This window comes from Barbatula barbatula, assembly GCF_947034865.1.
Source record: "Barbatula barbatula genome assembly, chromosome: 2".
Classification (NCBI taxonomy): Eukaryota; Metazoa; Chordata; class Actinopteri; order Cypriniformes; family Nemacheilidae; genus Barbatula; species Barbatula barbatula.
This window is the reverse complement of record NC_136767.1, coordinates 3948998-3966802: the sequence shown is the minus strand read 5'-3', so window position 1 is coordinate 3966802 and position 17805 is coordinate 3948998. Positions and strand designations below refer to the sequence as shown.

General features: G+C 42.7%; 2 protein-coding genes across 3 annotated transcripts; both read left to right on the top strand.

Moving 5' to 3' along the window:
- The first annotated feature begins 9 nt into the window (after window positions 1-9).
- On the top strand, window positions 10-4269 carry LOC306904371 (uncharacterized protein). Of its 2 annotated transcripts, none has more exons than XM_079474226.1 (4): window positions 10-108; window positions 387-554; window positions 701-1436; window positions 2533-4269. In XM_079474226.1, the coding sequence occupies exons 2-4, from the start codon at window positions 387-389 to the stop codon at window positions 3516-3518; spliced, it is 1890 nt and encodes a 629-aa protein (XP_079330352.1). In that variant the 5' UTR covers window positions 10-108; the 3' UTR covers window positions 3519-4269. The 2 variants fall into 2 exon arrangements, with proteins under 2 accessions (XP_079330352.1, XP_079330353.1); XM_079474227.1 differs by having other exon boundaries at window positions 108-186.
- A 570-nt stretch (window positions 4270-4839) lies between these two features.
- On the top strand, window positions 4840-12237 carry LOC306890532 (uncharacterized protein; the record flags this gene model as incomplete). The annotated part of the gene is made up of 6 exons (XM_079450324.1): window positions 4840-4914; window positions 5402-5539; window positions 7873-7938; window positions 9512-9661; window positions 9862-10189; window positions 10688-12237. 6 exons carry the CDS (start codon window positions 4840-4842, stop codon window positions 11668-11670), a joined length of 1740 nt encoding a protein of 579 aa, XP_079306450.1. The 3' UTR covers window positions 11671-12237.
- Between the last annotated feature and the right edge of the window lie 5568 nt (window positions 12238-17805).

The following is a 17805-nucleotide window of genomic DNA, read 5'->3' as shown; positions in this document are numbered from 1 at the left end:
TCTGTTACAACTTCATGCTCGTCCTGGAGGGGGCGCTGTGACGATCTGTAAGTCTGCCGACTACTGGTAAAATCACAGAATAAAAAAACAAGGCTGGATCACTAGACGGTAAGTGCTTAATATGTGGTTTTACATTATTTCTGCGTTTGAGCTTTTCTGCTTTTTAAACATCGTGTTTTTCCTACGGTAACCCTTAATGTCGTATTAATTGTTGCAACCGTGATGTTTGTAGTAAACAATCGTTACTTTCGACATTCCTGCTCTACGCTGACGCAATATTAAAGCTAACAAAATGCCCCTAAACACTTGTGAAATAAATGTTTCTTTGAGTTGAAATCGTTGTCAGTTCATTAAAAATGTGTCTTGTAAAAATGATGTGTCTTTAGATGTTGACCATGGAAGTGCAGTTGGATGTGATCTGCTGTAAATCGGTAGGAACGGATCTGTCCATGCTGGATATTGAGGGTTTTATCACTGAAATCTGTCAGCTGAAGAAGCAGGTGGCATCACTGGAGGCAAAGCTGAGAGAAAGAGGAGACAAAATGAACAAAGAGGTGAGCGACTCGTCTCACTTCTCGTGCACATCTCGGAGCAAAATATGCTAACACACAACCAATATAACAACTTTCGATGACTGCAGAGTAATGAGGCTAATGTCAACAGGGTTGTTCTTTATTTGCGTTTATCAATGTTTTATCAGGATCTGCGGAAGGTTTCAGTGTGTGTGACTGATGGGCTAGAAGCTCAGGATCCAGTCTGGAGATCCAGAGACACACAGGACTCAGACCTCAGCCTCAAGTTACTCAATTATAATGACCCTGAGGATGATGGATCTGCTTATCGAACCCCCGACTGTAACTCCGGAGAACGACAGATGCTGCAGGAGCCGCTGAAGGTGTGCTCTGTCAAACTGGTGGACTGCAGGAACCTGACAGAGAGCAGAGGAGAAGAAAATACAGCAGAGGAACAGCAGATGCTGCAGGAGCCTCTGAAGATGTGCTCTGTCAAACTAGTGGATTGCAGAGGAGAAAGAAATACTGCAGAGGAACAACAACAGAGCCGCGAGGATGATGATGACTGGATTGATGATGATGGGACAGAAGCTAAGGATTCAGGCTGGAGATCCAGAGACACACAGGACTCATGGCTCAGTCACAGGTTACTCTGTTATGCTGACGCCCAGGATCATGGATCTGCTGATGAAATCTCTGACAGTAATGCTGGAGAACATCTGAAGATGTGCTCCGTCAGACTAGTGGACTGCACAGACCTGATAGAGAGCAGAGAAGAAAACAACAGGGTAGAGGAACAACAACAAAGCCATGAGAATGAAGATGAAGATTACAGTTTTGATGACGTTGATCAGGATGACGTTGATGAAGATGATGATGATGATGATGATGATGATGATGATGATGAAGTCTTTTTTCCTTCAGGTATGTTTTTTCCCTTTAAGATCAGATATTTTAATTATCTGAATTGTTATTCAATTGTAAAAATATTCTAACTAAATTCATGTGGATTCTTTTTAAGACATTGAGAATGGCATATCGTGAGCTGCATGAGTGTAAAATTTTAAACTGATTAAAATATCACATCAGACATAATATTTATTGAAAGGGATAGTTCACCCCAAAAGGAAAATCCTGTTACTAGTTTCCAGAACAAACAATACAATACCTGTTGAGGGAAAGAGAGGGTTTGTTTCAAGTCGAGTCAAGTATTCACATATGAGATGGGTTTTAAGTTGTTTTTTGAATGTTGTGATAGATGTGGTTGACCAGACCGAGTTAGGAAGAATGTTCCACAAGGAAGGAATTGTGAAGGAGAATGAGCTGTAAAGCGATTTTCTGCCCTTTTGAGAGGGCAATACGACACGCCTCACGTTTGCTGAATGCAGGGTTCTTGATGGGGTGTAGGAGGGTGTGAAAGTATGGCGGTGCAGATCGAGTGAAAGTCCTGTAGGCAAGCGTTAGTGACTTGAATCTGATACAGGCTTCAACCATGTGGAGAGAGATGGAAGACGAGGTGTGCTGCTACAGTTTAATAGCCTTTGAGGGGTAGACCAGCAAGAAGAGCATTGCAGTAGTCCAACTTTGGGATTACAAGGGCCTGGAATTGCGGTGGTATTGCCAAATTGGATGGTGAGATTGTGTTGCACCATGGGGTGTGCCGGGAATACAAGTAGTTCTGTCGTGGCAGGGTTTAGCTCGAGGTGATGCTCTTTCATCCAAGCTGAGATGTCTTCTAGGCAGGCTGTAATGTGAGCTGCTACAGCGGTATCGTCTGGGTGAACTGAGATGTAAATCTGGGTGTCCAGTGATAGGTGATAGGAGAATCTGGGTGTCCAGTGATCAGTGATAGGAGAAGCCGTGTGTCCTAGGGGTGTAGCGATACATCGGACTGCTTGTAGTTTTTTCTGGGCGAGGAAGGAAGACACCTGGTTGAAAACTGCCCTTTCAAGTGTAAACTATCCCTTTAAATGAGTGCCTTGACAAATATAAATATTAATGCCCCTTATGTTTATTTCAGATGACAACATTGGTTTGTCTTCTGATGGAGAAATTGCCTCTACATCTAAAGCGCAACACACAGGGACCAGCAGTAAAAAAACATTCAGCAAACAGGAGCATTTAACTAGACATAAGCGAAAACACACAGAACAGAAAGACTTGACCTGCATGATATGTGACATTAGCTTTCATACCTTAGAAGAGAGAAGACTTCATTCAAAAGAGCACAACGTGAAGAAGGACTTTCGCTGCGAACAATGCGGGAAGGATTTTTTCACTACTCCTTATGCTATTAGAGCTCATAAAAATACACACAGTGAAAAGTTTTTTAAATGCGACGAGTGTAACAAGTATTTCCGCACTAAACCGTATCTTTTGATGCATAAGAGAATCCACACCGGGGAAAAACCGTACAAGTGCACTCACTGTGAGAAGAGCTTCAACCAGGGATCCCATCTGAAGAAACATCTTCTCATACACACCGAGAAGAAAATCTATCAGTGCGGTGAATGTGGGAAAAGCTATAAGAGCTCAGCTTGTCTGTTGTTACATAAAAATATACACACGGACGACAAATGCTTTCAATGTTCATACTGTGAGAAACGCTTCTATCATTTGACTCACCGGAAATCCCATGAGAGGATTCACACTGGAGAGAAACCGTACCTGTGCTCCTACTGCGGGAAGAGCTTTGCCAGGCCATTTTCTCTCAAAGTTCATCTGAGAGTTCACACGGGAGAAAGGCCGTATCCCTGTAGTGATTGTGGGAAGAGATTTTATAAGCCAAGTGACTTAAAAATACACCAGAGGACTCATACAGGAGAAAAACCTTATAAATGCTCACATTGTGACAAGGCTTTCGCTCGGTCAAGTGCCATGAGGGTCCACATGCGAACGCATACAGGAGAGAAACCTTACAGCTGCACCATCTGCGGCGAGAGATTCTCTTTTACATGGGGGCTTCAGACTCACCTGAAGAAACACGCGGCCACAGAATCACCATAGCTTTACTGTGTCTTTATTTTAAGGGATGTGTTACAATTGCAGTGTAATGGTAACTTTATTTTATGGTTGAATTTAAAAAAACACATTGAAATGTATCTAGAATTTGGTGTTTAAGATACTGATACATTCAAAAGCAAATATATCCTGGATATCGATACCCCTGACTTTTAAATGATTACTAAAATGTAAAATGGCTAATGGTATCTATTTTTACCCATATTGTATATGAAAGACATTTTACACACAGTTAAAATATGTTGCTGTATTAGTAACAATGGAAGTTTACAGTTCTCAGACACAGACTGGGTGTTGCAGCCATAAAGTGCAACCTTTTTATTGTGTCCGTGTATAATTTATCATTAGTTACATTACAGAGTTTATTTACACTTTTAACATTTAAATAAAAGCACAAACTATATAGGCAACAAAATATATTGTAAAATTACTTAAACGTGTGTTTTTCTGTCGTAATCATTGTTCTGGGCCGCATTTCCCAAAAGCATTAGTGGTTTCTTATAATACGTTTGAGAGAAAGTTCTTCACTAGAAATTTAGGGGAAGTGTTTTGGAGCTCACCTCTACAGGACATTTGGCCTCCAGAAAAAAGACTGGACACCCCTGCTCTAGCATTTAACAGATTTATAAAACGTGTTTAATAAATTCTTTGGATTAAGCTGTCAAATCATTAATCGCGATTAATCTCATCCAGAATAAAAGTTTGTGTTTACATAATAAATGTCTGCGTACGTTGCATATAGGTTTTTCTTTATAAACACACACACATGCATGTACACACATTTAGGAAATATTTACATAATATTTTGTATGTTTCTTAAAGGGGTCAAATGATACGGCTAAAACAAATATTATCGTTTGTTTTAGGTGTAATGCCAATGTCTATACACGATTTAAGGTTCAAAAACTGTATTTTCATCATACTGTGCATGTTTGTATCTTCTCTTTGCCCCGCCTCTTTGAAACGCGCAGATTTTGTTACAAAGCTCATCGCTCTGAAAAGCGAGGTGCGCTATAATTGGCCAGTTAACCAGTGCGTAGTTATTGGTCAATACTGCAAGTGTGTGACGGAAATGTAACGCCTCTTACCTTATTTGTTACATCAGGGGTGTATTCCAGAAAGCAGGTTATGTGACTTACCCGGGTAAGTTTAGGAGTAAGTAAGCGGATAACCTCTGCTTTCGGTTCCAAAAACGGAGGTAACTTTCGGGTTATGTAAGTAACCATAGCAACTGACTCTCTGAGGATAACCTGCTCCGGAGCAGGTTATGTTACAGGGTTAGTTTGTTTCAGAGAGGTTTCCGAGCATGGCGTGCCCTTTCGATGAGGATCCTGTGGACGTAGAGGCACAGATTATACGGGTTTTTTTTCGCCGTGAGAGGGTGATAAGACCACGTATCCACGTCTTTTCTTATCCTAACGAATATTTGCAGGAGCGCTATCGTTTTTCTAGGCAGTCGTTAATTTATTTCACAAACCTACTAAAACCACACATCTCAGACGTGACAAACCGCGGGTCAGCGCTTGGCGCCGAACAAATTCTTTGTATTGCTCTGCGCTTTTTTGCTACAGGGAGTTTTCTCTACAATGTGGGCGATGCAGAGCATGTGGGAAAGGCAACAGTGTTTAGAGCAGTTCGTACAGTATGCATGGCACTGAAACGGTTTCCACACACTTTTGTACAGTTCCCTGGCCATAAACCTGTGCGCTTTATTAAAGAAGAATTCCACTGGGTGGCAGGTTTGCTCTCAGAAATTCTGTCATCTACTTCAATTAAATGACATTTCTTAATAAGTTTATTTTGACTGCACACACATACACGTAAAGGCTACACAGACTTTTTAAACTTGTTCTTAATCTTAATATCAGGGTTCCCAAACGCAACTTGAGTTGTTGTGGGAGTTAGCAAAGTCTGACGAAGTGGCCTCTGGAATCCCATCGACCACAGGGCGACCTTTATTAAACTCCTCAGATGGGGTGAGAGGAGGTGGAGGTGGACCCCCGCCAGTTAGACGGGCTTCAGCCTTCTTTCTATTAGCTATATAGGAAGAATACTGTAAAAGTAACTTAAGACATTGATTTTACAACAGTTAAAATAAAATATTACCTTTTTGGAGAATGTTTTTGTGTTTCATTTTGACTTGGGAAAGAGTTCTTTTGGCTCCAGAAGGATTACACCTTATAAAACAAGAGGCCTAAATATTTCTTGTCAATATACATTGCACTGTATTCTTAAGAAACTGATGTAGTAAATGCTTGTCGAGTCATGCCACATGCTCAAAAAGACAATTGTTCAACTTTGCAAATTAACAAAATGCAAGCATATTTACAATGTTATAAAAACAATCTTACGCATTGACTCTGTCAGTTATATTTTGCCAAGCCAATTGTCTCTCCCTCGCATATGCAGCTGTGTTGCTTTTTTTCATTATAATGGGCTTGAACTCCTCATAAGCAAACATTAAAACTTCTAACTCCGCTTCGGAGAAGTACGCGGCACGTAACTTTTCACCCTTAGTTTCCATGGTGACTCCTGAATTCGGCGTTCCATTGAAAATGCCTTGATATGTTCTCCGTGCGCGCGCATTAACTCAAGGTTATTAGCAGTAGGTTGATTAAACTAACTCGACACAGGTGTTTTGGAACCGACATACCCAGAGTAAGCAGGTTTTGGGTTAATCAACCCACAGTTCAGGGTTAATCTGATGGTAAATTAACCCAGCTTTCTGGAATACACCCCAGGTTGGAAAAACGAGATTGGAGGGGGGCAGGACCTAAATCACGGGCACACAATGCATCTTTAAACTTAAAGTTTGTGTTGTTTACATTATACACGTACGTGCCGATTGCCAACAACACAAAGACATATGACTTAGATTCACTTGCAAGCATCTTTTAGCGCTGGGACCGCGTCAGATTCAAACGATCTGCAAATCCAGCGTTATATACGTCATTTATATAGTGCATGTTAATCGACGATTAGGAAATATAACTATGGTAGGTCGATCTTGCAGTGTTAAAAACTGCAATAGCATTGAACAGAGCTGTTAAGGAAAATTCATGGTTCTTTCGATTTCTCCGTTTATCACACAAAACAAGTAATGGTACATATCAAAACAATAATAGCGGAGTATTATCCTCCCAAGAAAGCGGCGCCACTGCAACGTTACATTCTCTATGACATCAATTACTGAAATGCTGTGAACAAAGAAACACACACCTTAACTTCTCTCACTATCGCAAGAGTGACGAACATATCTTGATGGTAAGTAGGTCTTCCTATCGCTCCTCGGTTGATGCGTGGGTGAGCTATTTCTTTTGCCTTGCCATGGGCGTGCTTTTCTGGGAGAATTTCCCAATAAGGGGCTAGGAAAACAAAGTGCATGACAACCTTGACTCGAAAAACCTTTGTGGTTAATCAAACACAACTTCAACTAAATGTTTAATTTTGTTCAAGGGGAGTGTACTTTGCTTTTAGCCAAACTGAACAAGACAGGTTAAAACAAAGATAATGGTTTGTGATGTTGAGATACACTTAAATAAATGACACAACCATTTAACTTTTTTCAGTGCACTCAAGACAGATGTAAATCTAAGTTTATTTGTTAAAACCGTCCTCATGTGTACATCCCTTGGAACACATAATAATCAATCAAATTACCTCGTGTTGTAGAAATTCTGCCCCCAATATTAATAGTGAGACTAACAATAAAAAACAAGATAGCAAATAAGTCTTTCAAAATTGTATTCTTGCCAGAAGGTCATCTGCATACAGAGAGGCTTTGTTGTGAGAATATATGTTCTGCATTCAGGAGACCTGTTTTAATGACAGGACTTAATTACTGTATTTAAAGACATGTTTCAGTGCTACTAAATCATTAGTTAAATGAATATGATTGTCATCATTTACTCACCCTCTTGTCTTGTCATTTCAAAACGGTATTTCATGAAACAACAAATGTTCTTATTAATAGGCCTACTGTTGTTTGGTTGGTTTTTTCAGGCTACACTCAAACATGTAGAAAACACATAAAATGAGATAAGGCAGTAGTTTTGTTACTTAAAAAAATGACAAAAGAAGTAAACACCATAGGCCTCTTTATACATAGCTACAGAACACCACAAGAGAAATTTCACCAGATTTATTCACAGGTCACAACACAATGCACAGCACAATATAATTAAAGACGTGAAACCATATGACATTTGGAAATGTAAACACATCAGGAGGCTGTGGCGTCAAAGCCCAAAACTAAAGTTTCACAGGTTTGAGGTTTATGGTCCTATCTGAAATGGATGCACGAGATTCTTCTTGGGATTTAACATCTCCCGTACTGTAGGGGCGCTATGGTATTTTTAATCTCCCGGTAAAACCACCGCAGAAAGAAAGACGGGAGCGTTCAAATGTAAGCGTGTAATAATGTGCTTTACATTATTCATGTGATTTAGCTGTTTGTGTGCGTATTGTCGTTATTCTTGTCTTGTTGTTTAATGAAGATTGTCCTTGGTCGCTTGACTCATGAGAGTTATGCATGGTTTTGCAACAGAAACTTTAAGTCTATGTCCTATTGTCTTACTGACGTGGCAAACTAACGTTATTTTGCTTTGCTATTACAACGAGAGCGCGTTCTACAGAACCAATGTGTAGGGGTGTAACTATTCACACAACTCACGATGCGATTCCCACCTTTTTTAAACGAAAATGAGTTGAGAAGCAGTCAAGAATATTAATAGACAAAAGCAGGTCTGAAGTTTCACTGGGTTCTTCGGGTAGAGATGCTCTGTGTTTGGTGGATAAATGATTATAGAAATACATAGCATACTTACCTTTTCTTGCTTTTATCAGAGAGCTTCTCATGAGTTGTGTGTCCGATGTTAACCATATAAAGTTGACCATAGTTTTACAACAGAAACTATAACAAGGTGCTCTTGCTTTACTAAATAGGGTTGCTCCGATCGATCGGCTGTGTCATCTTAGCAACATAAACAAACTTTACATGTGACCCCAACCTAACTTCCGGTACACATTCACAAACATTGGACTACTTGCACGTAGACTTCAGCGTTCTCCTCTATACGGCTCAGTCATTTCCGGTAACAGTATTCAGCGTCAACATGGTAGATCATTTCAATTTTAAGGACGGTCGCTACAAACAGTAAATCCTGTTTGTAATGTTAACATGCTTTAATGTGGGTTTTCTTTCAGATCTTAAATTAGCCGAAGTTTACCTACTAATATATTTTATAAATATATACTTATCTCCTGAATAAAAAAGCCATGGTGTTGTATGCACCCTGCAGCACTCCATCACTTTGCTAAAGTCTCATTCATAGATCTATTTCATACATTTTAACAGTCATATTGCAAAAATATGAGGTTTTTAAAATAGCAATGGGAAGATAGATCAGATTTAATGGCAAATAAATACATTAACTGCTCAAAGTATTTCTGGCATTTATCTTTAAATGTTATAACTGCATTTTTTTACATAGGCTTACAGTTATTGACAAAAATTGCATTTACATTCATAGCATTTCATTTGTCAATAAAAAACAACACAACATAGTGATCCAAACATTTAAAAATAATGTTTTGCATGTGTTCGTCATGTCCGTGCTCGATCTCACGTATGAAACACTGCAGTATTTGAAGTCTGTAGTTGTTTAATCCAAACAATGCTGCTATGTTTCCCTGACTAAATTTGTCTCTCCAATATTTTGAATGTAGACTCCGATACCAAGCTCAACCACCAGCGTTGCGACCAAATACATTACCCATTCAACAAATCGTTTATGTAATATATTTATCATACAGTAAGATAATAAAACAAATTAATAGTACCGTAAATTTGATTAAATATAAATATATTATTAGACACTAGCCAAACACAAACCGGAAGTTAACTGGGGGTCAGGCATATTAGAATTTACAGAAACAGTAAATGTGTCTTTTAGTAATCTTGCTCTGCTTGTCTTTAGATGTTGACCATGGAAGTGCAGTTGGATGTGATCTGCTGTAAATCGGTGGAAACTGATCTATCTATGCTGGATATTGAAGATTTCATCACTGAAATCTGTCAGCTGAAGAAGGAAGTGAAGTCACTGGAAGCAAAGCTGAGAGAGAGAAAGGTTTGCAAAGCTTAAACTTTATTTCATCATTCAACTCGATCACTCTAAAAGGCTTATTTCAAAAAACAAAGTTTTCTTAGCTTCTCACTTCTTAAGCGCATATCAAGTTAAGCAAGTTGCAAAATATGCTACTAACAGATAACCAGTATGAGGCTGATCAACATATCGTTTTTATATGTGTTTATTTATGTGTTTGTCAGGATCAAGAGAAGGTTACAGTGTGTGATGGGACAGAAGCTCGGGATTCAGTCTGGAAGATCAGAGATCAAAGATCCAGAAACTCAGAGCTCAGCCTCACGTTACTCTGTTATAGTGACACTCAGGATCACGGGTCTGTTGATGAAACCTCTGACTGTAACGCTGGAGAACAGCATATGCCACAGACACCGCTGAAGAGGTGCTCTGTTAAACTGGTGGATTGCAGGAACCTGATAGAGAGCAGAGGAGAAAAAAACACAGCAGAGGAACAACAGCAGAGCCATGAGGGTGATGAAGATGATGGCAATGATAATGACTTTATTTCTTCAGGTATGTTTCTTCCTTTTATTCAATTCAATTCAAGCTTATTTACTGTTCACTGTTTACATTGAGCTCCAAACAACTATAAATCAAGAGTTTTGCGATCTTAGAAAGTGTGAAGGATTATAGAGTGATAGAAGATCTGTTAAAGCTAAACTATTTGAGGCAAAGTTTTGTAATATATATGGAATTTAATTGGTAACCAGTGCAAAGATGATAAAAATAGGGTTTTTTATGATCAGATATGCTTAAAAATTATTATTAATATTAAGTGATAAAAGTATTACGTAGTGACCTAAATTCATGTAGAGCAGCATTTGATGTAAATTCTGTCAATTTTAGATACTGACAATGGCATGTGCTGCACATGTATAAAATTTCACAGTAAAGAAATATCATATTGTCTGTTTTTATATTTCCACTATGACAGATCACAATTTAAAATTTATTTTGACTAATAGTTCGGCTCTAGAAGTAAAAAAAACATTTCCATTTTTCTCCTTTCAGATGACAACGCTGGTTTGTCTTCTGATGGAGAATCTGCCTCTACCTCTACATCCAAAGAGCAACAGACAGTGACCAGCAGTGAAGAAAAACATTTAACCAGACATAAGAGAAAACACACAGAACAGAAAGACTTGACCTGCACGATATGTGACATTAGCTTTCATACCTTAAAAGAGAGGAGACTTCATTTAAAAGAGCACAAGCTGAAGAAGGAGTTTCGCTGCAAACAGTGTGGGAAGGATTTTTTCACTACTCCTTATGCTATTAGAGCTCATAAAAATACACACAGTGAAAAGTCTTTTCAATGCGATGAGTGTAACAAGTATTTCCGAACTAAATGGCATCTTTTGAGGCATAAGAGAATCCACACAGGGAAAAAGCCGTATCAGTGCACTCAATGTGAGAAGAGCTTCAATCAGATATATTATCTGAAAAGCCATCTACTCATGCACACCAATGACAGGTCGTACTATTGCACTCAGTGTGAGAAGAGATTTACTCTTTTATCATCTCTGAAGAGACATTTACTTATACACACCAATGAGAGGCCACACCAGTGCACTCAATGTGAGAAGAGATATAATCTTCGATCAGATCTGAAGAAACATCTACTCATGCACACCAACGACGGGTCGTACCAGTGCTCTCAGTGCGAGAAGAGATTTACTCTTGAATCATCTCTGAAGAAACATGTACTCATGCACACAAATGAGAGGCCGCATCAGTGCAATGAATGTGGAAAATGTTATAAGGCTTCTGCTACTCTGATGTTACACAAAAAAACACACTCTGAAGACAAACGTTATCAGTGTTCACACTGTGAGAAACGCTTCTATAATCCGACTCACCTGAAATCCCATGAGAGGATTCACACTGGAGAGAAACCGTACCTGTGCTCCTACTGCGGGAAGAGCTTTGCTAGTCCATTTTCTCTCAAAAGTCCATCTGAGAGTTCACACGGGAGAAAGGCCGTATCCCTGTAGTGATTGTGGGAAGGGTTTTGCTAATGCAAGTGACTTAAAAATACACCAGAGGACTCATACTGGAGAAAAACCTTTTAAATGCTCATATTGTGACAAGACTTTTGCTCGATCAAGTGCCATGAGGGTCCACGAGCGAACGCATACAGGAGAGAAACCTTACAGCTGCACCATCTGCGGCGAGAGATTCTCTTTTACATGGGGGCTTCAGACTCACCAGAAGAAACACGCTGCCCTGGAATCATCATAGCTTCCTTGTGGCATTATTTTAGGTCTGTGTAAATACAGCTAAGGAATAGTTCCTATCCTATCTCTTCCTAAAGTTGTCACGTGTTGTCATTAGTGCCCCATTTCTAAGCTAGAAAAAACGCATCCTTCCATCATAAAATTAATCCACACAATTTAATACATGTCTTATGAAGCGAAATGATTTAGTAAAACTATTATGATTTTGAGCTTATTTAGTCCTGTTTGGATGTAAAGATGTAAAATGTGTTTCTAAGTAGGCCTAATAAAATAAGAGCAAGTACATTACAAGCAATAGCACAAATAAATTAATAAGTTATAAGTAAAATAAATGTTTCATGTTTTTCTGGTAGTTTTTAGGCACAGAAATTTAACTTATTGTTCAATAACATTGCATACTGTCTTTACTGTGCTAATTTAATACAGCTCAATCATTATTAATCTGAAAAAGTTAATCAGTCAAAAGATATGAGAGATTTTTTTAATAACATTAAAAACAGACATTAGGTTAATCGGGCTACTGTCACTTTAAGACTAATTCACATCAACCCGGAGATAATTTATTTAACGTTACTTCCAGGTTGAAGTGGGAATTAATTAGCGCAAAAGGATGTAGTCGCTTTAAGCAACTTGTTAGCAACTGCCGTTTTAAAATTTAAAGCAACACTTTTAAGTTTTTCGACCTTAAAATAAAATCTCTAAAATGATTTCGGTGGCAAAACAATTCTACTGACACTGCTAACTAAACAGCCTCATAGCAGCTACAACCACTACGGCAAGCCGTTTTGACATATAAAACTCTTTGCTTTGACTATCCATAAAATATATTTGCAGCCAGTTATGCGGTACGAGAGCCGGGATTCGGGGGCGGGTATGAGTGATAACGAGCGTCAGCTGTACGTGCACCGGTCTCGTATCAAGGAGGAGATTGTGGAGCATAAAATGGACGAGCGATCGGACTGTCAATGAGAGAGGACAGGGCCCGAATTGGTGTTTATGTTTGGGGGCCGGCAGTCGACCGTCAGGTGGCTGCCGGTCTTTCATTTACGTGTTTATTGTTTGTTTTATTTGATTTAAGTTTGTTGAATGTTCGCCGGTTCCCGCCTCCTTCCTTCCCTTCTATGGATCTTATTACAATATTTTAGATAGTTTTAATTGTATTCCGACGAGCCATAATTATAATTTCACTAGTCAAATTGATAATTAGAGATATCTGCAATTATAATTGCGCTAGTTAGAAATCTGATTCGAGATATCTGTAAATATGTTTTGACTAGTCAAAACTCTATTTTAGATATCTGTAATGACGTCATATATATCTAAAATTATCGCGTCACACATACGCAAAGTATTTAAAGATATCTCTAATTCAGTTTCGATTTGCCGCAATTATATTTTAAGATATCTGAATTGTGCCAGCTCCTAGTCGAATCTGCTGTTGTGTGACGTAGACTTAATCTCCTCAGCTCCTCCCCCACGCCAATACCAAAAGCGCAACGGCTAACTGAGTGTTCAGACCGAGCGCGAATGAAGCGTCAAGCGCGTATGATTTACATGTTAAGTCAATGAGCGCGAATACGCGAATTGAGTTGAAAAATCTGAACTTTGGCGAAAATTCACGCCGCGTTAACAAAGCCTGCTCTAGTAGTGACGTAGACGACGTAGCGAGCGGAGACAGAAATACAAAATGGAGGACAGGCTCATAATCTCTGTTTGTGGACACCCGGAGCTTTACGATACTTGTTCCTTCTTTTATAAAAACAGGAATAAAAAAGATCTTGCTTGGAAGAAAGTGAGCGAGGAGGTCGGGGAATCTGGTAAGTTGTAAAAACACTCTTAACCCAATTTGAGTTATATATACATATATGAAACTACAAGGTAGCTAAAGGCGGTAGATTGAGTTTATTTGGCTTATTTTACAACAACGTTCCAGCTAAAGCCCCTCCCATGACGCGAATTTCACGCGCGAATGAAGCGAGTAAATGGGTTTTGTTCGCTGTTACGCTTTCTCCAGTTGGATGTATTAAAGACCCTTTCATCTCACTAAAATAAGGGTTCCCTTTCGAGAGCGGTCACTTCGACATTGCGGAGACCGCATATGAAACTCCTCCTCTTTTTCACTTTTCCTGAAGTCCTATAGGATAACGCCAGTTAAAAAACTGGCCAATTGTCGCAAGACATGCACAGTATGCAAATACTGACGAATCTAGACAGTATAAATACAGTGCATGAGACGACAATACCTCAGAATCTTCTTTTTCACGCTGCCATCGTTGAAGACGCAACTGGATACTTCTTCACCGCATCCGATGGCTTCTTTCTGTCGTCTCTGCGCGGGCCCCATCGGCCCGCAGGATACTCACGAGCACTGCATTGCCTGCCTGGGCCTTGCCCATGCGGAGGATGCACTCTGCGAGTCCGATTGCGCGCACTGTGCGGACCTGCCGGCGCGTGTTTTGAGGACTCGCAGGAACATTGCTCGTGGACTCATAGGGTCGAGGCTCACCGCCGCCAACGAGCCGCTGGTGAGTCCACCCACTCCACGAGGTGGCGGCGACGACCCGGCTCCGGGCCCCCGTCCTCTGCCGTCACCTCATTCCCCAGTCCTCTACGTCGACGAGGTCCTTCGTCCTCCGCCTTCCATCGCGGACGCCGTTTCCTTCGGCGTCGAGGAGGACGATGACTCCATGTCCATATCAGCTTCGGACAAGGACTGGGCAGGATCGGAGCGTGATCGTCCCGATCCGGAGAGCACCCCGGACCTCTACGAGGAGTTCGCCGTTCTTCCCAGATGTCCACGAGCACGTGGTGAAGACGTGGTCAGCACCTCAGTCGGCGCGCGTCCACGCTGCTACACCGGCCATGTTCGCCCACGTGGTCGGGGCCGAGGCCCACGGTTACGTGCGCATGCCACCCGTCGAGGAGACCCTCGCCGCTCATTTGTGCCCTTCCGGCTGGTAAGGCATACGCGTCCGCTGGCGAGGCCGCCTCCGCCTTGCACACTATGGCGGTGCTGCAGGTGTTCCAGGCAAAGATCCTTCAGTTGCTGGATAGCGGCAGCCTGGAGACGGACGCTACACGGGATCTGAGGGCAGCGACTGACTTCGCGCTGATGGCTACGAAACGCACCGCTCAGGCTATCGGCAGATCTATGGGGTTTATGGTCGTCCTCCACCGTCATCTGTGGCTTACGCTGGCGGATCTAAAGGACGCCGATCGTAAGTCCCTGCTCAACGCGCCGATCACTCCCTCCGGCCTCTTTGCTGACGTCGTGGAGTCGGTAGTAGAGCGTTTTGGTGAGGCGCAAAAGCGCGCCAAGGCCATGAGTCACGTGCTGCCTCGACGCTCTTACCAACCGTCTCCGAGAGCCCGCTCTTCATCCGCGCCTCACTCCTCGCAGAGACCCGCCAAACAGCACGCGGCTCCCGCACCGGCTAGTCGAGGTCGCGAACCGGACGTCCGTCCGGCATCCGGCCTTTGGTCACAGTCTCTGAGGAAATGGCACATAAATCGCTTGGAACTAAAGGCGGTGTCTCTAGCTCTTCATACTTTCCAGTCGAGGCTGGAGCAGAAACATGTTCTGATTCGCACCGACAACATGTCCGTGGTTTCGTACATAAATCGCCAGGGAGGGATCCGTTCCGGAGCTCTTTTCAAACAGGCGGCGGGTCTCCTACTGTGGGCGGATCGGCATATACTCTCTATCAGAGCAGCGCATATCCCCGGTCATCTGAACCGCGGAGCGGACATGCTTTCGAGGGAGGGTCTTCAGCACGGGGAATGGAGGCTTCATCCCGACACAGTCCTGTTAATTTGGGAACGCTTCGGGAAAGCGGAGGTGGATCTATTCGCGACAAGCGAGAACGCACACTGCCCGTTGTATTTCTCGCTGATCCACTCCCCTATGGGGAGCGACGCGCTGACGGGGCGTTGGCCGGTCGTTCGGCTTTACGCGTTTCCTCCGGTGAAGATTTTACCCCTAGTGCTGTGCAAAGTCAGAGAGGAGACGGCGTCGGTGATTCTCGTCGCTCCGTTCTGGCCGAATCAACCATGGTTCCCGGACCTGAGGGAGTTGTTGACGGCACCGCCGTGGCGGATTCCCCTCAGGAGAGACCTGTTGTCCCAAGTGAACGGCACGATTTGGCACCCCAGCCCGGAGTTGTGGAACCTCCATGCCTGGCCGCTTCGGGGATTCTAACTGCACTCCCTCAGCGTGTGCTGGATACTATTTCGGAGTCTCGCGCGCCGTCTACCAGACGTTTATACGCTCTAAAATGGGGGGTGTTTGCTAAATGGTGCAGCAGCAACAATATCGACCCGGCGTCTTGCCCCGTGTCTGATATTTTGTCTTTCCTGCAGCACAGGCTGGACAGCGGCAGCCTCCCGTCAACGCTGAAGGTTTACGTAGCGGCCATCGCCTCGTTTCGTTCCCCGGTTGATGGGCAATCGATTGGTAGGCACATGCTGGTGGTCAGATTCCTCAGAGGAGCGAGGAGACTTTTCCCCCCGCGAACCCCTTCGGTGCCACCTTGGGACTTAGCACTGGTGTTGAAGGCTCTCTCTTCTCCCCCCTTTGAGCCTTTGGACGCGGCTTCGGTAAGAGAGCTCACTCTAAAAACCGTTCTCCTTCTCGCCCTTGCTTCGGCTAAGCGCATTGGGGATTTGCAAGCGCTCTCAGTCGGCGCTGATTTCATTCGTTTTGGGCCAGGCGACTGCAGCGTCACTCTCCGGCCAAAATCGGGTTATGTGCCAAAGTCCATGTCTACCCCTTTTAGAGCTCAGGTCATTGCCTTGCCCGCCTTGTCTTCCGAGTCGTCAGACTCACAGGATGCTGACGCTCAGAGAGCGGTATGCCCGGTAAGGGTATTGCGGGCTTACATAGATCGCACGGCCGGGTTTCGGCAGTCGGAGCAGCTCTTTATTTGTTTTGGTGGGGGTACTAAAGGCCGGGCTGTCTCAAAACAGAGGCTCTCTCACTGGGTAGTGGACGCTATTACCTTGGCGTACGAAAGCCAGGGTCAGAACTGCCCCTTCGGTATCAGAGCTAATTCGACTAGGGCTATCGCCTCTTCGTGGGCCTGGTCTAGGGGCACATCTATTCAGGACATATGCTGTGCAGCTGGCTGGTCTTCTCAGAATACTTTCGCCAGGTTCTACAGATTGGATGTGTCCTCGTTGGCTTCTCAAGTCCTCTCGGTGAGTGCTGATTAAGCTTATCTTCTACCTTGTAATGTATTGTGCTACACAGTTGTTGCCGCATTGCTGTTTACACTGTGCTTGGTGTACTTATGTTCGTTATTATATCGCCCGGGTTTCCGTGCTGGTTCTACTGCTGTGGTGTCTGCCCTGTTCAGCGCAGCCCGCTGCATTCGTTGGGTTTGGATATGCAAATTCGACAAAAGACCAATCTAGCAGTTCATTGGCGTGCTCAGTGATCTAGCAGCTCATAGGCCGGTTTCAGCCAATCAGCGGTTAACGCTTGGGGCAAACTCGCGAATGGTTGGTTTGTCTGCTCCGCATACTGTGTACGTGTTATCCCAGTTATCGGGCTGTTTTTGCTAGCTCTCACGGCGGGATTGTACTACCGTTCCATATGCGGTCTCCGCAATGTCGAAGTGACCGCTCTCGAAAGGGAACGTCTCGGTTACTTTCGTAACCTCGGTTCCCTGAGAAGCGGGAACGAGACATTGCGGAGAACGCCGTGTTCGCTGCTTATCTCTGATCAAGCGTTCTATCATAGATTCTGAGGTATTGTCGTCTCATGCACTGTATTTATACTGTCTAGATTCGTCAGTATTTGCATACTGTGCATGTCTTGCGACAATTGGCCAGTTTTTTAACTGGCGTTATCCTATAGGACTTCAGGAAAAGTGAAAAAGAGGAGGAGTTTCA